Source organism: Antechinus flavipes, chromosome 5, assembly GCF_016432865.1.
Source record: "Antechinus flavipes isolate AdamAnt ecotype Samford, QLD, Australia chromosome 5, AdamAnt_v2, whole genome shotgun sequence".
NCBI classification, from domain to species: Eukaryota; Metazoa; Chordata; class Mammalia; order Dasyuromorphia; family Dasyuridae; genus Antechinus; species Antechinus flavipes.
The window spans coordinates 244,902,610-244,929,134 of NC_067402.1; the positions used below are offsets into that span (position 1 = coordinate 244,902,610).

At 35.2% G+C, this 26,525-nt stretch overlaps 1 protein-coding gene across 1 annotated transcript in view; it reads right to left on the reverse strand.

Annotated features, from left to right (window-relative positions):
• The window catches only part of LOC127538726 (disintegrin and metalloproteinase domain-containing protein 10-like), a 156,621-nt gene extending 153,525 nt beyond the window's left edge, over window positions 1-3,096 (reverse strand). Inside the window, 1 exon segment of the mRNA XM_051962479.1 lies at window positions 2,954-3,096. Coding sequence (XP_051818439.1) covers window positions 2,954-3,096 — 143 coding nt within the window.
• Between the last annotated feature and the right edge of the window lie 23,429 nt (window positions 3,097-26,525).

Here is a 26,525-nt window from a genome sequence, read left to right on the forward strand (position 1 = left end):
TTTTCCTTTGTAAAGTACTTAGCATAGTGCCTTATACATAGTAGGTATTCAAAAATGTTTGTTACATTTTATGGGAAAGAAAGTTCACTGTGATATGCATGAAAAATTGCCATGGCTGTAAGTGAGTGCTTATCAGATTTGCAAATGGAACAAAGCCTAGAGGGACAGCTAACACATCAATTGACAGATCAGGATCCAAAAAGATCTTGACAGGCTAGAACATTGCCTAGAATCTAATAAGGTAAAATTTAATAGACCTAAATGCAGACAATGCTGTAAGACAATAAATTACAAATTAGCTTCAGTCTGTTTTAGTGGATGGAGTTACTATGCAAGTACTTCCCCAAACTGATGAGATCATAAGTCTGAGCCCCAAACAAAATAAAACAAATAAAATCAAGTCTTACAAATCAGTCAAAAAATCTTAACAATTACAAGATGGAAAAGAAAAGGCTGGAACTGAAAAAAAAAACTATTTTTTAGTTTTATATGACAAAATAAAGTATGAGTTTATATGATATGGCACCCTCCCCTCACACTTTCTCCTCCCCCCCCAAAAAAGAAAGATATTCAAGCCTTAGATTATTTTGACAAGCATAATGCTGAGAACAAACAAGTTGTGTTTTTTTCACTGTTCTACCATGAGAGAAGAATTATGGTGAAGAATTATGTTCAGTTTTAAGTGCCATATTTTTAGAAGATCCATAAGTGATGAGTAGGATAGTGATGTTAATCATAATATATGAAGTTGGAATGAAGGAACTGTGGAAGTTAAATATTAAGAATAAAAAAGGTAAGGGTACAAGAGGACATCTTAATTCTCAATTCATTTCAAATATTTGAAGGACTGTTAGAAGGAAGAAAAGTAAACTTGTTCTAATTGACTTCATCAGAAGGCAAAAGTAGAATCAATGTATGATTTTGAAAAGAATCAAATTTAAGTTTGTTGGAAGAAAAATCTTAAATAGACTTTACAACAAAGAACAGAAAAAGATAGGTGGAAAGAAGAAGCAGTAAACTTCAAATGTCTCCCACCAACATCTCTAACAAAAACCTAGAAAAAATGACATAGAAAATGATGATTAGGAAATCCAAGTTAAAAAGTACAAATTATTATCATCTCAAGATCATGGTAGGGATAGTTAGGGCCCTGCAGAAATGGATAGAGAAGAAGTCAGAAAGCTCCAATACAAATTTTTTCAGCATGGCAACTCAACTAAAGGCTGTGAAAATACACCACGGCAATAATTATTACAAATATAATTCAAACCAGGTCCGAGATGGCATACTATGCAAAAAGCAGGAATAAAAACGAACAGCAACATTTTGTGATTTCAAACTTACACATCCAAGCTGAGGTGTACAGATGAATAGCTAGGACAAGGAGCTAAGACTGAAGAGAAAGTTTTGTTCTGAACCTGCTGAATCTTACATTGGATTGGCAGGAACTTGGTTGATCAATAATCTGTTGTAGTACCAAATGGTATAAATTGATAGTTTTGTTATCCAGACCTAAAATTGAGTCAGGATTATTCAAAGCTAAGAACAGGAAACAACCATCAGACTTCACTATGGAAAAAAATCTCTTTGAATGCAAGGAAATTTTGTAAATCCCTCCAAGCCTGAGGCAACCTTGAAATCTTTGAAAAACACAACAGAAACAGCTTCAGAAGGATCTGAGATGGTGCAAATCAAGACATAACAATTCTAAAACATTCCCTTAAGAGTTGCACAAAATCTGGCCTTAGTGAAAAGTCCCAACTTTTTAAGTAAGCCTTCATATAATGAATGAATATAATACTGAATAAGAAAAGAGTATGTTTTTAATGATAAAAATCTCAAATTTCCATTAAATTCTAAGATTAAATACACAAACTGAAAAGTAAACACCAAGACATGTGTAAACTAAATCTCAAATAAAATACAAATTGATCTTAGAATTTTTGAATAAATGAAACTGGAGTTTAAAAAAATTAAAATTATAAATGAAATGAGAGTGACTTGAGAGGGAAAATAGACAATAAAGAAGGACTTTAAAAGCATGAAAAAATTAGAAGAGCTAAAACCTTTATCAAAAGTTACAGAATCATAAGTTAATCACACCATGAAACAAAAAAAAATTAAAATAATATCAAAAGACTAAAAAAGATAAGTGCAACTTATGTCATATGATAAACAAATGATTCTAGGCTGTTAAGTCCAGACTAGCTCCCTGAAGGCTTCAGGGTCAGCCAAAGTCAGGTTAAGTAAAAGTCCTTGGTCTTTAGGGGAGAAGCAGGCAACCTGCCATGAGTTTAGCCAAAGATCTCTTCTCAATTCTGGAGTCCAGTATCTCTATCTTTCTTCTCCTTGTCCTGCCAGCAAGTGAATCTGTCTTTTCAACCCACCCTCTAATCCTTGCCTACGATTATCTGCATACACCAAATATTGAGCCAGCACTGAACAGTGAGAAGGTCTATTTTCCCAAACATATACTAATAGAGTCATTGTAAATGTAAATAGGTAATTAGCTTTAAGCGCTTGGTTGTCTGATTTAAGCATACCTTTTAAGAGTTTCAGCTCTTTACATCAGGAAGCATACTCACACTGATAAAGTGACAGGGTTTGATTGTAACTTGGGAGCAGATTGATGGACTTCTGGAAACATTAGAATGTACATCCCTTTGCTTATTCAAGGAAAATGAAATAGAGGCAGACAATTGGAAACTAAGTACGAGATCAACTATGTGAACATTACAATGATAATTGTCCTGATTCAATTTCTAAGGAAACATTCTATATGTACAAATTAATACAATTGGCCTTGAAGAATCCTGCAAGTTATAGAAAAAAGAAAAGTTTTAAGAACAGTCAGATGAGGAAGTGTGAGAAAAAAGAGGAAAAGACTGGAGAGGGTAATGGAAATATCACCAGATGGCATGTGGAACTTAAAAAATGTGATTCTCACTCTCACAGTCCAGCTTCAACTCCACCTGCCTCCGAGCAGGCTGTTGACACTCCTCCATCAATTTCAATTTCCTGGGTGGAGGGAGAAGGAGGACTGGGAAGGGCAATGATTTCACCAGCACCTTCCCCACAGCAATCACCTTCTCCCATGACTCGATTACAAAAGCACTACTTAAATCCAAAGAGCAAGGACAGAATACAGCTGATTTGAGAATATAAATGTATCCTGTGATTGAACAATTTAACTCTTCAGGTCAAGAAAATAGAAGATACACTCTTTTTGATCTGGAAATCATCAAAGACCTAAAAAAGGCCTGCACTCTTTATAAGGCTACATCATCTTATGTTAAAATGTTCTTAGAGAGTTTGGCTTATGAAATTTTAACCCCCAGTGACTGGAAATCTATATCTAGGACATGCTTAGAACCTGAACAAAACTTGTTGTGGCTCTCTGAATATAGTGGACTCTGTAAGATACAAGCACAATGAAATAAGCAAACTGGAATTAATACTCTAATCACTTCTGACCAGCTAACAGGTGTAGGTTCTTATGCAGACATTTCAGCACAGATTAATTACCCTATAGCAGCATATGAGCAAATTGCTTTTGCTGATATCAAAGCATGGAGTTTTATCCCAGGTAAACAGGACAGAGGAGAGGCCTTCACAAAAATAGCACAAGGGCCAAATGAACCCTTTGCTGATTTTGTGGGATATCTGCAGACAGCTGTCATATGAATTATTCATGAAAATGCAGCAATAGAAATTATGATAGGGCAACTTGCTAAAGAAAATGCTAATGAGGTTTGTAAAAGAATTATACTAGGACTATACAAGGATGCTCCTTTAGAGGAGATCATAAGATGCTGTGCCACAGTGGGCACAAATACCTTTTATAGACAGGCTACAATGCAGACTTCCCAAGATCTGAACATGGGAAGACAAGGTCCCTTTTGGCAAGGGACTTCCAGAGAAACTCATCAATGCTTTCAATGTGGTTAAGTGGGGCATCTGAAAGCTCAATGTTGGCATAGTGACAGAGTGAGAAAACAGGGTGGTAGAACAAGACCCAACACCCCATGTCCAAAATGCAACAGAGGCTTCCATTGAGCATCTGAATGCAGACTGATCCAGGACTTGAAAGCTTTCAGGAATCATTGGATTCTATGAGACATGATGAGACTGTTGTAGGACTTGAAAACCCTCAGGAATCGTTGGATTCTCTGAGATATGATAAGACTGTTACAAGACTTCAAAATCTTATAGAATCACTTGATTTCCTGAGAAATGATAAGACTGTAGCAAGACTTCAAAATCTGCAATAATCATTGGATTCCCTAACACATAAAACACATAAAACTTGCAGGGATCATCGCATTCCCTGACATGTGAAGCAATGGACAATAGATTAGTTTTGGACTATCTCTTGGTTGCTGAAGGAGGCATATGTGTGATTGTTATTTACATACCCTCCTTCTAGGACTTCTGGAAATCTTTTACAACACCATGTTGATTCATAGGGTTTGTTATATTTGCATGTACAATTCATGTTTGTTACACTACATTGAGCCTGCATCAGCTGTGGGGAGAGTCATCATTGCTAGCCTATGCTTTATTGCTATGTTCTTGTGGAATACCTTCCATGCAGATGGGTTTGTGTATACCTATTTCTAGTAAGACCCTTCAGCCCAGAAATCCATTAACAATATCTGGCATGACTCCCCACTTCCCTTTAGTGTTTTTCATCTCCTTTCCTGAGAAGTCAGGGAGGGTATGATCATCTCCTTTTTAGTGCTTTCATCTCCCTTTTTGAGAAGTTGGGAGGACTGTGATCACCTCCTTTTTGGTGTTTTCACCTCCTTTCCTGAGAAGTCAGGGAGGGCATGATCACCTCTTTTGGGGGTTCTCACCTCACTGAGAAGTCAGGGATGGCTGTAACCACCTGTGTTCTAAAACAAAAGAAAGAGGGAGATTTGAAGGGCTAAAACTCTTAAAAGATGTGCTTGAATCAGACAACTGAGCACTTAAGACTAATTACCTATTTGACAATGACTCTATTATGTTTGAAAAAATGGCCTTTCTCACTGTTTGGTGCATAGGCAAGGATTAGAGGGTGTGGTGAGACAAACTAGATTCACTTGGCGATATTTTATAATGACTGGCCGCACTTCTCACTTGGAGGAGAAAGGTGGAGATTCTGGACTCCAGAATCAAGAAAGAGCTTTGGCTAAACTCCTGGCAGTTTGCCTGCTTCTCCCCCTAAAGACCAAGGACTTTTATTTATCTTGACTCTGGCTGATCCTAAGGCCTCCAGGGAGCTAGCCTGGATTTAACATTAGGCAATAAATCAAGGTGAGATAATTTAAGAATTATGAAACTATTTGAAAGTCATGACCAAAAAATGATGGTTATTATTTAAGAAATCATGGAAGAGAACTACTCAGCCTAATGAAAAAAAAAGACAAAATAAAAATAAGGACTCCACAGGGCATCACCCAAAGAAATACCAAAATTACAACTACAAGAATTAACATAGCCAGAACTCTGGATTTTTAAGTTAAAGGCAGGGGAGGGGAGAGAGCATAAATAAAGAATTTACATTTACATTACATTTTTTCTGGCCCTCCTGACCCCTCAAAATTCTCCAGAACATTGGTTTTTGTGTAAAACATAAAGTACTTTGAAAAAAAAAAAAGAGGTAATAACTCAATGAACTAAAAAGCAAGGAAGGATAGGATAATCCTTCATTCCTAACCTGCTCATTTAGCAAATCTTTCCCATTGGTCAGCATTGCTAAAACATCTTGGTTGCACATATTTACAACAGAACTCAACTGTATTTTACTGTCTCCTCTAAGTTCCAAAGAAAACCAAAAAGTAAAAGTTTGTTTAGGTTCTGATAGCAGTGTAGTAATGCTGGATGCTTCAGCAGAATTTTGCCAGATAACTGAGAAAAAGAAGGTGTAACTTCGTGTGTTTTTTTCTTATTCTACCAAATCTTTGTAAGCTCATTGTATCCTTCTGGGAAGAATTTTATCCTAAAAATCACATAAGGCAGAGTCTGAAAGTGTGAAAAGGTAAAGTGCTTAATTGGGATCCATATCTTAGAAAACCACAATTGAAAATACTGTAATATTTTAGCTATTGTTTTTCTTGCTATCATCATTATCATCATCATCCCCATCATTATTCATGTTTAGACTCTTTCCTCTTTGATTTGATATAAATTAAGCAACTTGTCCAGCATCATATAGCTAGTAAATGTCTAGGGCTGGATTTGAATTCTGAATTTTCTGAGTTCAGAGCCAATTCTCTGGGGGTGATGTGATAAACTGAGACTTTTTGGGGGAAGGGTTGGAGAGGCCCTGATGTGAACTGTGTCCCCTTTAATCTGTGGGAGAAAGGTGTTTGGGGTCTGAAACTCTCCTCTGGAGGAGGGGGGGCACATCCTTTTGTCCATGAGGGAAACTCCCAAGATAAGTCATCTCATTCAATTTTTAACTGAATCGAATTGAAAATCAGTGTCCCAGATTCATCCCAAGATACATCCTTGGTTTGCAGCCAAAGATCAAAGCAACCCCAAAATATCCAGTGCTGTATGCCCAGACATCTTTGCAGAAATCCTAACAGATTTTGCCGACTGGTGAAGATATTTTCTTCTCAGTGTTAACCCATTTTGGCCAAATTCCTAATCAGGAGCTATTTGCCTTTCTGGACTTGGCCCACTGATGAAGATATTTTCTTTTCAATGTAAATGCACCTTTGCTAATTCCGAAACAGGACCCTGCCCACTAAGAAAGCTTTCTTCTTACTGTCAACAAATCCCTTTTAGCCACAGACTTTGGGTTTGTGAATGGACATCAACCAGAGGGGATCTCCTACCCTCAATTCTCGCACCTCATCATTAAGGGAATAAAGGAAATAAAAATTTAAATTACCAAAGATCTCAATAGGAACATAACTCAGATATAGCCCTTGAGCACAAGTAGATAAACCAATAAGGATCATACTAGTAATAAAATTGAATTATCCCCTCAAAAGCAGGTAAAAGAGAATAGAATCTATGAATAAATATTGAGACAAAAAATAATAAATCAATTACTGATGAGTAAGAGGACTCTGTGGATTCTCAAGAGCATAGAATTAAACATGATGTTATTGAATATTTAAAAGAGAAAATAATTTTGAAAATTTTATTGCATCCACAAATGAAATATTTAGCAGAATAGAAAAATTTAAAACTATGGATACAAGTCTGACTGAAAAAATAAAAGAAAAATTAACTGCAAATACACTAAAATTGTATCAAAATTAAAATACATTGAAATAAAGAAGAATATGAAAGAAAGAAAATGCAACTGCTTAAAAGAAAATGTTAAATAATAAACCTCTTTTATCAATCTAAAAAAAATGTTATCTTCAGAAAAACTTACACAACAAATCTAAATATAATCCTACAGAGTGATCAAGAATGGGGTAGAAATAAATGTTTAATGACACAGGTGAAAGAAAAGTTTTTCTTAATGAAATAACCAAAATTGAGAAAAAGCATTAAAATACAAATATAGGACTAATGAAAAAAAATTAGAAACTAAGTCAGAGCAAGCAATTTAGATGACTATACTATAGAAGGACAAAGTTTGTACATTCTAATGAGGGAGATACCCTCATTAAAATTATATGAATACAAGAATATACAGTCAATTCTCAGCTTTTGAAGGGGTAAGATTCCTAGAAAAAATATAAAAGTTAAAAAAATAAGAAGAATAATCATATATTAAATCTATGGTAAATAAGAGGTTGCATTCCTGAGAAACCCCTGCCTCCCCCCAAAAACTAATATTTCAGTAAAGATAGTGGAAAATATACCTTTTCTGCATATAATCCTTTTTTTAAATTTAATAATGAGTTTATATTGATAGAATCCATGACAGGGTAATTTTTTTTACAAAATTATCCCTTGCACTCACTTCTGTTCCAATTTTTCCCCTCCCTCCCTCCACCCCCTCCCCTAGATGGCAAGCAGTCCTATATATGTTAGACATGTTGCAGTATATCCTAGATACAATATATGTTTGCAGAACCGAACAGTTCTCTTGTTGCACAGGAAGAATTGGATTCAGAAGGCAAAAATAACCCGGGAAGAAATACAAAAATGAAAATAGTTCACATTCGTTTCTCAGTGTTCTTTCTTTGGGTGTAGGTGTTTCTGTCCATCATTTATCAATTGAAACTGAGTTAGGTCTCTTTGTCAAAGAAATCCACTTCCATCAGAATACATCCTCATACAATATCGTTGTCGAAGTATATAATGATCTCCTGGTTCTGTTCATTTCACTTATCATCAGTTTATGTAAGTCTCTCCAAGCCTCTCTGTATTCATCCTGCTGGTCATTTCTTACAGAACAATAATATTCCATAACATTCATGAACCACAATTTACCCAGCCATTCTCCAATTGATGGGCATCCATTCAATTTCCGGTTTCTAGCCACTATAAGCATGGCTGCCGCAAACATTTTGGCACATACAAGTCCCTTTCCCTTCTTTAGTATCTCTTTGGGGTATAAGCCCATTAGTAGCATTGCTGGATCAAAGGGTATGCACAGTTTGATAACTTTTGGGGAATAATTCCAGATTGCTCTCCAGAATGGTTGGATTTGTTCACAACTCCACCAACAATGCATCAGTGTCCCAGTTTTCCTGCATTCCCTGAAACATTCATCATTATTTTTTCCTGTCATCTTAGCCAATCTAGTGTGTGTGGTGTGTAGTGGTATCTCAGAGTTGTCTTAAATTGCATTTCTCTGATCAATAGTGATTTGGGACACTCTTTCATATGAGTGGTAATAGATTCAATTTCATCATCTGAAAATTGTTTGTTCATAGCCTTTGACCATTTATCAATTGGAGAATGGCTTGATTTCTTATAAATTTCATTCAGGGAACTTCCGGTTAAGATGGCGGAGAGGAGGCTCACAGCTGCATAAGCTCCGCGCTTTCTCTCACTATCCACTTCATTACAAGCCTCTGAATCAATGCTTGACTGAAAAAAACCCACGTATAGTTACCAAGAGAAGCCATCCTTGAGATTTGCCAAGAAAGGTCTGTCTTTACTGGAGGGCTGGGACGGTTTTAGATCGGGCGCAGGCGGCGGGCAGCGGCACTGAGAGCACAGGAGCAGACGGGAGAGGGGGTGGGGAGTGATCGCAGCCGTCTCTGCGGGGAGAGCTTCGCTACAGATTTGGATACTTTGCTCTGGCAGCAAGTCAGCAGCCCAACAGAGAAGCTAAGAACACCGGGGGTGAAGAATACAACCCCAAACAGCTGGAGTCTCTCGGGACCTGGCCGCTCCCCCCTTCCCTCCCCACAGTGACTCAGCACACTCTGGGACCTCAGAGCGCAGGAGCAACACAGTCCTGCTAGTGCCTCACTACTGCCCCCTGCAGTCTGTAGAGGAAGCTTGGTAACACACCCAGCCCCTCCCCCAAAGAAAGACTCCAGTTTTTTCTGTTTTTCTTTGCTATTTTGTCTTTGATTATTAGACAGAATGAACAAGAAGCTGAAGAGGACTTTAACCCTTGACAGCTTCTATACAGATAGAGAGCAGACTCTAAATCCTGAGGAGACTAAAAACAGATAGTCTCCAGGTGAATCCCCAAGGGAGGAGATCATCTGTTCCTCAGCACAGATGAACCTCATAGAAGTAATTAAAAAAGCTCTCACAAGGGAGCTAGAAGAAAAATGGGAAAAGGAGAGGGAGGCTTGGCAAAAGAGCCTGGAGAAGTCAGTTAAAGAGAGAGTGGATAAAGAAGTAAAATCCTTGAAAAATAGGCTTGGTGAACTGGAAACAGAAAATAGCTCTCTAAAAAACAAAATTGGCGAAATGGAAAAAAATTCCACAGAACAAAAGAATTCAATTGGACAATTAGAAAAAGATCTTAAAAAAGTGAGTGAAGAAAACACTTCACTGAAAATCAGAATTGAACAAGTGGAATTGAATGACTCGAGGAGACAAGAAGAATCAGTCAAGCAAATCCAAAAAAATCAAACAATGAAAAGAATGTGAAATACCTTCTGGGGAAGACTACAGACCTGGAAAACAGATCCAGGAGAGACAATCTGAGAATCATTGGACTCCCAGAAAAGAATGATGAAAAAAAAGAGCCTGGACACTATTTTCCAGGAAATTATCAAAGAGAACTGCCCAGAAGTCATAGGAACAGAGGAAAAAATAAACATTGAAAGGATTCATCGATCACCCATTGAAAGGGATCCTAAAATCAAAACACCAAGGAATATAGTGGCCAAATGCCAGAACCCTCAGATGAAGGAAAAAATATTGCAAGTGGCTAGAAAAACCCAATTCAAGTATCAAGGAGCCACAATAAGGATCACCCAGGATCTGGCAGCATCCACATTAAAAGATCGAAGGGCCTGGAATATGATATTCTGAAAGGCTAAGGAACTTGGTATGCAACCAAAAATAACTTACCCAGCGAGAATGAGCATCTTTTTTCCAGGGAAGAAGATGGACATTCAACGAAGTAAGCGAATTTCATCTATTTCTGATGAAAAAGCCAGAACTTAATAAAAAGTTTGATCTACAAATATAGAACTCAAGAGAAATCTAAAAAGGTAAAGATTAATCTTGGGAACTATATTTTGACTATATAGATGTATAAAGAATACATGTATACCTTGTTCTAGAAATTGATGTGGAAAGGACATTGTACCAGAAAAAGGGTAAAGTGGGGATAGTACATCTCATGAAGAGGCATAGGAAACCCATTATATCTGAGAGAAAGAAGGGAGGGGGATGAATACAGTGGGTATCTTACTGCCTTCAGAATTGGCTTTAAGTGAAAAATCTTAAGACATATTCAATCTATGGTGAAACTTCTCCCACCTCATTGTAAAGTGAGAAGGGAAAAGTGAAAAGGGAAGGAATAAGCTAAGCGGAAGGGAATACGGGAACTGGGAGGGAAAGGGGTAAGATAGGGGGAGGAACTCTAAGGCGGGGGGAGGGATACTAAAAAGGGAAGGCTGTGAGAAGCAAGTGGTGCTCACAAGGTTAATACTGGGAAGGGGGGGGGAGGGGAAAGAAGGGAGAAAAGCATAATCCGGGGTTAACAAGATGGCAAGCAATACAGAATTGGTCATTTTAACCATAAATGTGAACAGGGTAAACTCCCCCATAAAGAGGAAGCGGTTAGCAGAATGGATTAAAAGCCAGAATCCTACAATATGTTGTTTACAGGAAACACACCTGAAGCGGGGAGATACATGCAGGTTAAAGGTAAAAGGTTGGAGCAAAATCTACTATGCTTCAGGTGAAGTCAAAAAAGCAGGGGTAGCCATCCTGATCTCAGATCAAGCTAAAGCAAAAATTGACCTAATTAAAAGAGATAAGGAAGGACACTATATCTTGCTAAAGGGTAGCATGGATAATGAAGCACTATCTATATTAAACATATATGCACCAAGTGGGGTAGCATCTAAATTCTTAAAAGAGAAACTAAGAGAGCTGCAAGAAGAAATAGACAGTAAAACTATAATAGTGGGAGATCTTAACCTTGCACTCTCAGAATTAGATAAATCAAACCACAAAATAAATAAGAAAGAAGTCAAAGAGGTAAACAGAATACTAGAAAAGTTAGATATGATAGATCTCTGGAGAAAATGTAATGGAGACAGAAAGGAATACACTTTCTTTTCAGCAGTTCATGGAACCTGTACAAAAATTGACCATATATTAGGACATAAAAACCTCAAACTCAAATGCAGTAAGGCAGAAATAGTAAATGCATCCTTTTCAGACCACGATGCAATGAAAATTACATTCAACAAAAAACCAGGGGGAAGTAGACCAAAAAATAATTGGAAACTAAATAATCTCATGCTAAAGAATGATTGGGTGAAACAGCAAATCATAGACATAATTAATAACTTCACACAAGAAAACGATAATAATGAGACATCATACCAAAATGTATGGGATGCAGCCAAAGCAGTAATAAGGGGAAATTTCATATCTCTAGAAGCCTATTTGGAAAAAATAGAGAAAGAGAAGGTCAATGAATTGGGTTTGCAACTAAAAATGCTAGAAAAGGAACAAATTAAAAACCTCCAGTCAAACACTAAACTTGAAATTCTAAAAATAAAAGGAGAGATCAATAAAATTGAAAGTAAAAAAACTATTGAAATGATTAATAAAATTAAGAGTTGGTTCTATGAAAAAACCAACAAAATAGACAAACCCTTAGTAAATCTGATTAAAAAAAGGAAAGAGGAAAATCAAATTGTTAGTCTTAAAAATGAAAAGGGAGAACTCACCACTAACGAAGAGGAAATTAGAGCAATAATTAGGAGTTACTTTGCCCAACTTTATGCCAATAAATTCGACAACTTAAATGAAATAGAAAAATACCTCCAAAAATATAGCTTGCCCAAACTAACAGAGGAAGAAGTAAATATCCTAAACAGCCCCATCTCAGAAAAAGAAATAGAACAAACTATCAATCAACTCCTTAAGAAAAAATCCCCAGGACCAGATGGATTTACATGTGAATTCTACCAAACATTTAAAGAACAATTAACTCCAATGCTAAATAAACTATTTGAAAAAATAGGGATCGAAGGAGTCCTACCAAATTCCTTTTATGACACAGACATGGTACTGATACCTAAACCAGGTAGGCTGAAAACAAAGAAAGAAAATTATAGACCAATCTCCCTAATGAATATTGATGCTAAAATCTTAAATAAAATATTAGCAAAAAGATTACAGAAAATCATCCCCAGGATAATACACTATGACCAAGTGGGATTTATACCAGGAATGCAGGGCTGGTTCAATATTAGGAAAACTATTAGCATAATTGACTATATCAATAACCAACCAAACAAAAACCATATGATCATCTCAATAGATGCAGAAAAAGCATTTGATAAAATCCAACATCCATTCCTAATAAAAACACTTGGGAGCATAGGAATAAATGGACTTTTCCTTAAAATATTCAGGAGCATATATTTAAAACCATCAGTAAGCATCATATGCAATGGAGAAAAACTGGAACCTTTCCCAGTAAGATCTGGAGTGAAGCAAGGTTGCCCTCTATCACCATTATTATTTAATATTGTATTAGAAACACTAGCCTCAGCAATAAGAGTCGAGAAAGATATTAAAGGAATTAGAGTAGGCAATGAAGAAACCAAACTATCACTCTTTGCAGATGATATGATGGTATACCTAGAGAACCCCAGAGATTCTACTAAAAAACTATTATAATAGTTCATAATTTTAGCAAAGTAGTTGGCTACAAAATAAATCCCCATAAATCCTCAGCATTTTTATACATCTCCAACAAAACTCAACAGCAAGAGATACAAAGAGAAATTCCATTCAGAATAACTGTTGATAGCATAAAATATTTGGGAATCTATCTACCAAAGGAAAGTCAGGAATTATATGAGCAAAATTATAAAAAAGTCTCCACACAAATAAAGTCAGACTTAAATAATTGGAAAAATATTAAGTGCTCTTGGATCAGCCGAGCAAACATAATAAAGATGACAATACTCCCTAAACTAATCTATTTATTTTGTGCTATACCAATCAGACTTCCAAGAAAATATTTTAATGATCTAGAAAAAATAACAACAAAATTCATATGGAACAATAAAAAGTCGAGAATCTCAAGGGAATTAATGAAAAAAAAAATCAAATGAAGGTGGCCTAGCTGTACCTGATCTAAAATTATATTACAAAGCAGCAGTCACCAAAATCATTTGGTATTGGCTAAGAAATAGATTAGTGGATCAGTGGAAAAGGCTAGGTTCACAAGACAGAATAGTCAACTATAACAATCTAGTGTTTGACAAACCGAAAGCCCCTAACTTCTGGGGAAAGAATTCATTATTTGATAAAAACTGCTGGGATAATTGGAAATTAGTATGGCAGAAATTAGGCATGGACCCACACCTAACACCATATACCAAGATAAGATCAAAATGGGTCCATGACCTAGGCATAAAGAACGAGATTATAAATAAATTAGAGGAACATAGAATAGTTTATCTCTCAGACTTGTGGAGGAGAAAGAAATTTGTGACCAAAGATGAACTAGAGACCATTACTGATCACAAAATAGAAAATTTTGATTACATCAAATTAAAAAGCCTTTGTATAAACAGAACAAATGCAAACAAGATTAGAAGGGAAGCAACAAACTGGGAAAACATCTTCACAGTTAAAGGTTCTGATAAAGGCCTCATTTCTAAAATATATAGAGAACTGACTCAAATTTATAAGAAATCAAGCCATTCTCCAATTGATAAATGGTCAAAGGATAGGAACAGACAACTTTCAGAGGATGAAATCGAAACTATTACCACTCATATGAAAGAGTGTTCCAAATCATTATTGATCAGAGAAATGCAAATTAAGACAACTCTGAGATACCACTACACACCTGTCAGATTGGCTAAGATGACAGGAAAAAATAATGATGAATGTTGGAGGGGATGCGGGAAAACTGGGACACTAATGCATTGTTGGTGGAGTTGTGAACAAATCCAACCATTCTGGAGAGCAATCTGGAATTATGCCCAAAAAATTATCAAATTGTGCATACCCTTTGATCCAGCAGTGTTTCTATTGGGCTTATATCCCAAAGAAATACTAAAGAAGGGAAAGGGACCTGTATGTGCCAAAATGCTTGTAGTGGCTAGAAGCTGGAAAATGAATAGATGCCCATCAATTGGAGAATGGCTGGGTAAATTGTGGTATATGAATGTTATGGAATATTATTGTTCTGTAAGAAATGACCAGCAGGATGAATACAGAGAGGACTGGCAAGACTTACATGAACTGATGCTAAGTGAAATGAGCAGAACCAGGAGATCATTATACACCTCGACAACGATATTGTATGAGGACATATTTTGATGGAAGTGGATTTCTTTGACAAAGAGACCTAACTAAGTTTCAATTGATAAATGACGGACATAAGCAGCTACACCCAAAGAACGAACACTGGGAAACGAATGTGAACTATCTGCATTTTAGTATTTCTTCCCGGGTTATACCTTCTGAATCCAATTCTCCCTATGCAACAAGAGAACTGTTCGGTTCTGCAAACATATATTGTATCTAGGATATACTGCAACATATCCAACATATAAAGAACTGCTTGCCATCTAGGGGAGGGGGTGGAGGGAGGGAGGGGGAAAAAAATCGGAAAAGAAAGGAGTGCAAGGAATAATGTTGTCAATATAAAGTAATCATTAAATAAAAAATAAAAAAAAATTTCATTCAGTTCTTTATATATTTTGGAAATGAGGCCTTTAGCAGAACCTTTAACTGTGAAGATGTTTTCCCAGTTTGTTGCTTCCCTTTTAATCTTGTTTGCATTAGTTTTGTTTGTACAAAGGCTTTTTAATTTGATATAATCAAAATTTTCTATTTTGTAATCAGTAATGGATTCTACTTCATCTTTGGTCACAAATTTCTTTCTCTTCCACAAGTCTGAGAGATAAACTATCCTATGTTCCTCTAATTTATTTATAATCTCGTTCTTTATGCCTAGGTCATGGACCCATTTTGATCTTATCTTGGTATATGGTGTTGTGTGGGTCCATGCCTAATTTCTGTCATACTAATTTCCAGTTATCCCAGCAGTTTTTAATCAAATACTGAATTCTTATCCCAAAAGTTAGGATCTTTGGGTTTGTCAAACACTAGATTGCTATAGTTGACTATTCTGTCTTGTGAACCTAACATTTTCCACTGATCAACTAATCTATTTCTTAGCCAATACCAAATGGTTTTGGTGACTGCTGCTTTATAATATAGTTTTAAAGCAGGTACAGCTAGGCCACCTTCATTTGATTTTTTTTTCATTAATTCCTTTGAGATTCTCGATATTTTGTTCTTCCATATGAATTTTGTTGTTATTTTTTCTAGATCATTAAAATATTTTCTTGGAAGTCTGATTGGTATAGCACTAAATAAATAGATTAGTTTAGGGAGTGTTGTCAACTTTATTATATTAGCTCAGCCTATCGAAGAGCACTTAATATTTTTCAATTTATTTAAGTCTGACTTTATTTGTGTGGAAACCTTTTTGTAATTTTGCTTATATAATTCCTGACTTTCCTTTAGTAGATAGATTCCCAAATATTTTATGTGATCAACAGTTATTTTGAATGGAATTTCTCTTTGTATCTCTTGCTGTTGGATTTTGTTGGTGATGTATAAAAATGCTGAAGATTTATGGGGATTTATTTTGTATCCTGCTACTTTGCTAAAATTATGAATTATTTCTAATAGCTTTTTAGTAGAATCTCTGGGGTTCTCGAGGTATACCATCATATCATCTGCAAAGAGTGATATTTTGGTTTCCTCATTGCCTACTCTAATTCCTTTAATCTCTTTCTTGGCTCTTATTGCAGAGGCTAATGTTTCTAATACAATATTGAATAATAAAGGTGATAGTGGGCAACCTTGCTTCACTCCAGATCTTACTGGGAAAGGTTCCAATTCTTCCCCATTGCATATGATGCTTAGTGAAGGTTTTAAATATATGCTCCTGATTATTTTAAGGAAAATTCCATTTATTCCTATGCTCTCAAGTGTTTTTATTAGGAATGGATGTTGGATTTTATCAAATGCTTTTTCTGCATCTATTGAGATGATCATATGATTTTTGTTTGTTTGGTTATTGATATAGTCAATTATGCTAATAGTTTTCTTAATATTGAACCAGCCCTGCATTCCTGATAAAAATCCTACTTGGTCATAGTGTATTATCCTGGGGATGATTTTCTGTAATCTTTTTGCTAATATTTTATTTAAGATTTTAGCATCAATATTCATTAGGGAGATTGGTCTATAATTTTCTTTTTCTGTTTTCAACCTACCTAGTTTTGGTATCAGTACCATGTCTGTGTCATAAAAGGAGTTTGGTAGGACCCCTTCAATCCCTATATTTTCAAATAGTTTATTTAGCATTGGAGTTAATTGTTCTTTAAATGTTTGATAGAATTCACATGTAAATCCATCTGGCCCTGGGGGGGTTTTCTTAGGGAGTTGGTTAATAGTTTGTTTTATTTCTTTTTCTGAGATGGGACTGTTTAGGATATTTACTTCTTCCTCTGTTAGTTTGGGCAAGCTATATTTTTGGAGATATTCTTCTATTTCATTTAAGTTGTCGAATTTATTGGCATAAAGTTGGGCAAAGTAACTCCTAATTATTGCTCTAATTTCCTCTTCCTTAGTGGCGAGTTCTCCCTTTTCATTTTTAAGACTCACAATTTGATTTTCCTCTTTCCTTTTTTTAATCAGATTTACAAAGGGTTTGTCTATTTTGTTGGTTTTTTCATAGAACCAACTCTTAGTTTTATTAATTAATTCAATAGTTTTTTACTTTCAATTTTTTTGAACTCTCCTTTTATTTTTAGAATTTCAAGTTTAGTGTTTGATTGGGGGGTTTTAATTTGTTCCTTTTCTAGCATTTTTAGTTGCAAGCCCAATTCATTGACCTTCTCTTTCTCTATTTTCTACAAATAGGCCTCTAGAGATATGAAATTTCCCCTTATTACCGCTTTGGCTGCATCCCATACATTTTGGTATGATGTCTCATTATTATAATTTTCTTGGGTGAAGTTATCAATTATGTCTATGATTTGCTGTTTCACCCAATCATTCTTTAGTATGAGATTATTTCGTTTCCAATTATTTTTTGTTCTACTTTCCCCTGGCTTTTTGTTGAATGTAATTTTCATTTCATCGTGGTCTGAAAAGGATGCATTAAATATTTCTGCCTTACTGCATTTGAGTTTGAGGTTTTTATGTCCTAATATATGATCAATTTTTGTATAGATTCCATGAAGTGCTCAAAAGAATGTGTATTCCTTTCTGTCTCCATTACATTTTCTCCAGGGATCTATCATATCTAATTTTTCTAGTATTCTATTTACCTCTTTGACTTCTTTCTTATTTATTTTGTGGTTTGATTTATCTAATTCTGAGAGTGCAAGATTGAGATCTCCCACTATTATAGTTTTGCTGTCTATTTCTTCTTGCAGCTCTCTTAATTTCTCTTTTAAGAATTTAGATGCTACACCACTTGGTGCATATATGTTTAATATAGATATTGCTTCATTATCCATGCTACCCTTTAGCAAGATATAGTGCCCTTCCTTATCTCTTTTAATTAGATCAATTTTTGCTTTAGCTTGATCTGAGATCAGGATGGCTACCCCTGCTTTTTTGACTTCAACTGAAGCATAATAGATTTTGCTCCAATCTTTTGCCTTTAACCTGCATGTATCTCCCCGCTTCAGGTGTGTTTCCTGTAAACAACATATTGTAGGATTTTGGCTTTTAATCCATTCTGCTAACCGCTTCCTCTTTATGGGGGAGTTTACCCCATTCACAATTATGGTTAAAATGACCGATTCTGTATTACTTTCCATCTTGTTAACCCCAGTTTATGCTTTTCTCCCTTCTTTCCCCTTCCCCCCCTTCCCAATATTAAGCTTGTGAGCACCACTTGCTTCTCAAAGCCTTCCCTTTTTAATATCACTCCCTACACCTTAGAGTTCCTCCCCCTATTTTACCCCTTTCCCTCCCAGTTTCCATATTCCCCTCCACTTAGCTTATTCCTTCCCTTTTCACTTTTCCCTTCTCACTTTTCAATGAGGTGGGAGAAGTTTCACCATAAATTGAATATGTCTAAAATTTTTCTCTTAAAGCCAATTTTGAAGGCAGTAAGATACCCATTATATTGATCCCCCTCCATTCTTTCTCTCAGATATAATAGGTTTCCTTTTCCTCTTCATGAGATGTTGTACCCCTACTTTACCCTTTTTCTGGTACAATGTCCTTTCCACATCTAGTTTCTAGAACAAGGTATACATGTATTCTTTATACATCTTTATATCAGAAACATAGTTCCCAAGATTAATCTTTACCTTTTTAGATTTCTCTTGAGTTCTATATTTGTAGATCAAACTTTTTGTTAAGTTCTGGCTTTTTCATCAAAAATAGATGAAATTCACTTACTTTGTTGAATGTCCATCTTCTTCCCTGGAAAAAGATTCTTATTCTAGCTGGGTAAGTTATTTTTGGTTGCATACCAAGTTCCTTAGCCTTTTGGAATATCATATTCCAGGCCCTTCGATCCTTTAATGTGGATGCTGCTAGATCTGGGTGATCCTTATTGTGACTCCTTGATACTTGAATTGGGTTTTTCTAGCAGTATGCAGTATTTTTTCCTTTGTCTGAGGGTTCTGGCATTTGGCCACTATATTCCTTGGTGTTTTGATTTTAGGATCCCTTTCAGTAGGTGATCGATGAATTCTTTCAATGTCTATTTTACCCTCTGCTTCTATGACTTCTGGGCAGTTCTCTTTGATAATTTCCTGGAAAATAGTGTCCAGGCTCTTTTTTTCATCATGCTTTTCTGGGAGTCTAATGATTCTCAGATGGTCTCTCCTGGATCTGTTTTCCAGGTCTGTTGTTTTCCCAATAAGGTATTTCACATTCTTTTCCATTGTTTGATTTTTTTGGTTATGCTTGACTGATTCTTCTTGTCTCCTCGCGTCATTCAATTCCATTTGTTCGATTCTGATTTTCAGTGAAGGATTTTCTTCACTCACTTTTTAAAAATCTTTTTCTAATTGTCCAATTGAGTTTTTTTGTTTTATGGAATTTTTTTTTCCATTTCACCAATTTTGTTTTTTAGAGAGCTGTTTTCTGTTTCCAGTTCACTAATCCTATTTTTCAAGGATTTGATTTCTTTATCCACTCTATCTTTAAATGAGTGGGATGACTTTTCCAGACTCTCTTGCCTAGCCTCCCTCTCCTTTTCCCATTTTTCTTCTAGCTCCCTTGTGAGAGCCTTTTTAATTTCTTTTATGAGGTTCATCTGTGCTGAGAAACAGATGATCTCCTCTGGGGATTCACCTGGAGACAATCTGTTTTTAGTCTCCTCAAGGTTTAGAGTCTGCTCTCTATCTGTATAGAAGCTGTCAAGGGTTAAAGTCCTCTTCAATTTTTTGCTCATTTTGTCAGAGAAGAATCAAAGACAAACTAGCAAAAAGAAAAAAAGAAAAAAACCCTAAATGGAGTCTGCTTTTTTGGAGGGAGAGGCTGGGTGGTGTTGCCAAGCTTCCTCTACAGACTGTGGGGGCAGCAGCGAGGCACTAACAGGACTGTGCTGCGCCTGCATTCTGAGATCCGAGAGCATGCTGAGACACTGTGCGGGAGGGGTGGCCAGGTCCTGAGAGACTCCAGCTGTTTGGGGTTGTATTCTTCACCCCTGGTGTTTTTAGCTTTTCAGCTGGGCTGCTGGCTTGCTGCCAGGGCAAAATATCCAATCCTCTAGCAAAGCTCTCCCTGCAGAGACAGCTGCGATCACACCCCACCCCATCTCCCATCTGTTCAGCTGGGAGCTGTCTGCCCTCAGCCTGCACCTGATCTAAAACTGTCCCCACCCTCGATCAATAACAGACCTTTGCTGGTCCTTTTCTAAGATGTCTTCTCTTGATAACTATTTGTGGGTTTTTTTTCAGTCAAGCACAAATTTTGAGGCTTGTAATTAAATGGATAGTGAGAGAAAACATGGAGCTTATACAGCTATGTGCTTCCTCTCCGCCATCTTGGCTGGAAGTCCTGCATATAATTCTTTATAACACAACATGAATTCTGATATCATGTACATTCCCTAATACAGTAACCATGTAATAACTTATAAAATGAAGTACACAATATAAAATTGGTAACATGGAAAACGTTTTTATTGTTAGTAATTTCCAAAAACTTTGTGACCTTTTGTGTTAACATGTCAAAAAAAATTTGACTTCAGACAATATTCACTTTTTTATAACACATGTAGATTTACATTAATGTATAGCAAATATTCTTAAAACTGTTTTAACTTGAACCTTACCTTCTACTGTATCATACCTCATTATGAGGGTGTTGTACTGTATACCATCCTGCTATAAAATTTTCTATTTTAACTGCCCTCTGAAAACCAACAGAAACATTACTATACTTTAGTTACTGCTATTGGAAGATGCTGCGAATGATGAAGTCTTGACATCAACTCTAAGACATTGTCCTTAATGGCTAGTGAATGACTTCAACACACCCGTTTGAAATAATCTATGAGCAATTTATGATGACATGTTTCATGCATTGGGGAGCTAACATTTAGCTTTGAAGCTATTATAGATGATAGGACCAGCAGTCTTAATGTCTCTAATCAGATGGCTCTTTATGCTAAGATACCATTCAAGCTTGGAAACCGTTAAATGATATAATCTTAGGAGCTTGTTTGTCATAATTGTCTTCACCATCCTAAAGATCTTCTTGAAACATTCCACTCTGGGTTATTCATCTCTTTGAGCTGTTCTTGAAAGATGTCAGAGATATCTTCCTTTTCCACATTCTAAAATCTTTCATCTCTGATGGTATGTGCTAGATACATGATTGTTTCAACATTCTGCCTTGCTGTTTCATCAAACCCTTTAAAGTGGTCCACAGTTTTTGTCCCCAGTAATTGTTCAAAATATATTTCTTCAGACTATATTTATGTAGCCCATGATTTGAAGTGCAGGGACACATTTCCAGAAATCCTGTAGGTAGTTTTCAGGTTCACTTCCTACTCTTCTCCTTTTTGCTGATATAACAAATCATCTTTTTGTTGGCACCAAACTTTGCAGGGGAGAGTGGTTGCAGACATTCTGGCAAGAAGGTTATCTAGCACATTTATTTTCTTATTAAATCATATTACTGACTTAGCACACTTTGGCTTAGTGCTCAAAGGACTTGCACCATGCTTTGAGGATATAACTAAACTATAAAACATGAGTTATAAAGGCAAACAATGAAAATATGGAATGAATGTATGGGAGCTCTTTACAACACTATGTTAGAGAATAATCAGGAAATGACCAGTAGGATATCAGCTATTCCACAAACTTGCATGAATCTCATTATTTTTTCCTCTCATGCAGTCTGAAATATGTAGAGATGCCAATTTGAAAATTAAGATAAGGTTAGTAGTTAAATCATTTAAATACTTAATGTTGGGAAAGTTACATATATGAATGTTGAGGATGCAACATATAGATATACAATTATGAACAGAGTTATATGAAATTATATGGTAGCATTCAACTTGTCAAGGAAAGTTAAATGGGTCAGGGGAACACAGAGAAATATAATGAAAAGGGGTAGGCATATTTAGAGGATGATTAGTTATAAACAAAATAAAACTCTTACCTTGAAGATTAAGCTATTAAGAGGAGTTTAAGAAGAAAAAAAAGTAAAAGAATTTAAGATTAAATTGTGGACAAGAAGAAAAGTAGAAAGAGTGATAGAAATACTTGAAATCAAATATAGCAAGAAGGTGAGAAGGAGAAGAAAATAAGAGAATAAGATAGGGAATATAAACAATGATCAAAACTATGAATATGAATGAGATGAGTCCCATCGATAAAAAAGCAAAAGAATGATAGCCTTATTTTAAAAATATATTGACCAAGTTATTTATAAGAAACTCTCTTGAAACATCAACTTACAAAAGAGTAAAATAAGCGCCATTAACAAATTCTACTATGCTTCATCTGACCTCAAAAAAGCAATCAAACAATGTATCAGAACAATCAAAGTAGTAGGAAAAGGAGATGTGATCAAAAGAAATAATAAAGAAATTTCATTATATTGAAATTATTATAGGCAGTGAACTTAGTTAAGCATGAAACCAAATAGGAAAATGACACAACATCTAAGTATTTAAAATACATCTAAATGTGGTAATAGTAGAAATTGACAGAAAAAGTTGCTTCCAAAAATAGCAAAGGAAGATATCATAACAAATTCCTCCTATCATTCAAATATGGTCTAGATACTAGAGAGATGTGAAACACAGAAAAGAATACCATGGACCATTATCAATTCTATATATCATCAGTAAATTAAGGAAGCAAGCAAGGAACAAGAAGAAGGAAGATGATGATGACTGTGATGATAATGGCAGAACTTCAATAGCACCTTAAGATTTGTGAAGTACTTGACATGCTATTTCATTTGATAATTTCCTTAGTAATGGATGTGGAAAATATTAATTTTCAAATAAAGGATGCAGAGTGTTACAGATTATATATATATATATATAATATATATATATATATATATATATATATATATGTATATATATGCATATATATATATATGTACATATAGGGGATGATTTTATTAAGATAAAATTAAAACATTGTTATAGAAACAACAAAAAAAGACAAAATTAGAAGAAAAACAGGAAAATACAACATATTTCTCTTATAAAGGTCTCTTTTCCAAGAAATTCAATGAAATGATAATAAATAGCTAAACATATAAATTAAAAATTTTCAAAAAAAAAAGAATTCTAATTAAGCACTAGTCATTTAGAAAATGGTTCAAATTACTAATAATAAAAAAGTAAAAAGTTACAGCAGAATTAAAGCAACTCTGCTGTGATTTTATATTCATATGGTTGGTAAACTTGACTGAAAGCAGGGAAGAGGAAGAAATGATAAATGTTTGAGTAGTGAGGGAAAACATATACATTATTGCATTGTTGGTGAAACTATGAATTGGATCAATAATTCTATTTTTTATATACAATGTTCTTTATAGTTCTCATATTCTTTCTTTTTTGTTGTTCTTGTTTATTTTTTAAATAACTTTTTATTGACAGAATCCATGCCAGGGTAATTTTTTATGATATTATCCCTTAAACTCACTTCTGTTCTTATTTTTCCCTTCCCTCCCTCCACCCCCTCCCCCAGATGGCAAGCAGTCCAATATATGTTAAATAGGTTACAGTATATCCTAGATACAATATATGTGTGCAGAACTGAACAGTTCTCTTGTTGCACAGGGAGAATTGGATTCAGAAGGTATAAATAACTCGGGAAGAAAAACAAAAATGCAAGCAGTTTATATTCATTTCTCAGTGTTCTTTCTTTGGGTGTAGCTGCTTCTGTCTATCCTTGATCAAGTGAAACTGAGTTAGATCTCTTTGTCAAAGAAATCCACTTCCATCAGAATACATCCTCATACAGTATCGTTGTTGAGTATATAATGATTTCCTGGTTCTGCTCGTTTCACTTAGCATCAGTTCATGTAAGTCTTGCCAGTCCTCTCTGTATTCATCCTGCTGGTCATTTCTTACAGAAAAATAATATTCCATAACATTCATATACCACAATTTACTCAACCATTCTCCAATTGATGGGCATCCATTCATTTTCCAGCTTCTAGCCACTAAAGACAGGGCTGCCACAAACATTTTGGCACATACAGGTCCCTTTCCCTTCTTTAGTATCTCTTTGGGGTATAAGCCCAGTAGAAACACTGCTGGATCAAAGGGTATGCACAGTTTGATAACTTTTTGAGCATAGTTCCAAATTGCTCTCCAGAATGGCTGGATGTGTTCACAATTCCACCAACAATATATCAGTATCCCTGTTTTCCCACATCCCCTCCAACATTCGCATTATCTTTCCCTGTCATTCTAACCCTGTCATATCTAACCCTGTCTGACAGATGTATAGTGATATCTCAGAGTTGTCTTAATTTGCATTTCTCTAATTAATAATGATTTGGAGCATATTTTCATATAGCTATAATAAGTTTTAATTTCTTTGTCTGAGAATTGTCTGTTCATATCCTTTTGGTCCAATAATTCTAAAAAGCAATTCACAAATATGCCCTCCCAAATCACTGAACATACTCTTTACTAATGAATACTACTACTAGTTCTGGACCCAAATGTTATCAGAGAAACAGAAAAAAAGAATCCATATGTGCAAAAAAAATTATAATTCCTACAGTGTCAAAGAACTGGAAATTAAGGAGATTACTATTAGTTGTGGAATGGCTGAACAAATAAAGTATATGAATGTAATGTGATATTATCATGACTTGAAAATGAGTCAAGGAATGGTTTCAGAAAATCCTGGGAAGACTTTTATGAATTAGTACATTGTGAAGGGAGTAAAACTAGGAAAACAGTTCTATTGTAAAAATATTTTAAAGACAATTTACCTTAAAAAAAACCCTAAGAATTCTAACCAATGCCTATGTTACCTAGGATCACCTAGGAATCTAAAGGACAAATGATGATGGATGCTACCTATCTACTTATCTAGAGGTGAATGAATGAAGATACAGAATAAAATATATGAGTTCTAGTGGTGTTGTATGCAAGAAATTATTTTTCTGCACTATGAATATATGTGATAAAAGTTTTGTTTGTTTCTTCTCAATGACCAGAATGTAGGAAGGATAGAAAAAACATTAATTTTTAAAGTAAAATTATACATTAAAATTATAATAGTTCTAGCTATCCAAATGTAGAATGGACTTTCCTAATGAGCAGCATTTCCATACTTACTGGAGGTCTTTAACAGAAAGCTAAATAAGATTTTGTTAGATATACTGTTCAGTATCAGCTGGACTACATGATCTCTCACCTTTATTTCAACTCTGAAAAAGCCTAGAAATGCCTGAAAAGGCCTTCAGAAATGATAGCACTTTGTATAATTCTAACATTACAGTGACATGAAACCTGTAGAACTGAGCCTGGTTTTTCAATTTCTTATTCATTTTTCACTGAACCAGTATGGAATTTGTTACATTGATTGTATTGTTGATGTACATGGGTCTAAAGTACTTTCAAGCTGATAACTCTATTAAATAAGCTGTGAGACACTGCTTAGTATGCATCTTTTTAATAGAAATTAAAAGTTGCCAACAAAGCTTTAAACAGGGAGAAAACAACTTCTCTCTTGTTAGTTTATTTCTTCATGTTACAGTGTACACGTTCTATGCACGTTCTATTACTCATGTGTTTCAAGATTTGTCACCAAAATTAAAAATATTTCACAAGCTAGTGTATAATAGGAAAATACATGTATTTACTGATAGTTTGGTTTGGTTTTGATTTTTTGTCAAAATTTCAGATGTGCTTTCTTTGCATAGCAGATTCTCATGCCCTTTAAATCGTTTCCCCTCGTGAAATTAAAAAAAAAAAAATTCCAAGTTAGTTTTAACCAAAACAACCAAAAAATACCAGTTGGTTTTCTTTTAGTTTTTAAAAGTGACAATGTCAATCTTGGAAGCTAAGCATCAAGGAGAAATATAATTTGGTACTGGCACAGACTGGCAGCTAAGATGTTGACAATGGGTTTTCTAGTCAAAATATACCCATGAAAACTCCAAACTAATAATGTTCGTTGTACGTACAAGAATGTTTGTGGCAGCCCTCTTTGCAGCGGCCAGAAACTGGAAGCTGAATGGATGCCCATCAATTGGAGAATGACTGAATAAATTGTGGTATATGAATATTATGGAACATTATTGTTCTGTAAGAAATGACCAGTGGGATGATTTCAGAAAGGTCTGGAGAGACTTGCATGAACTGATGCTGAGTGAAATGAGCAGGACCAGAAGATCATTATATATTTCAACAACAATACTATATGACGATCAATTCTGATTGATGTGGCCCTCTT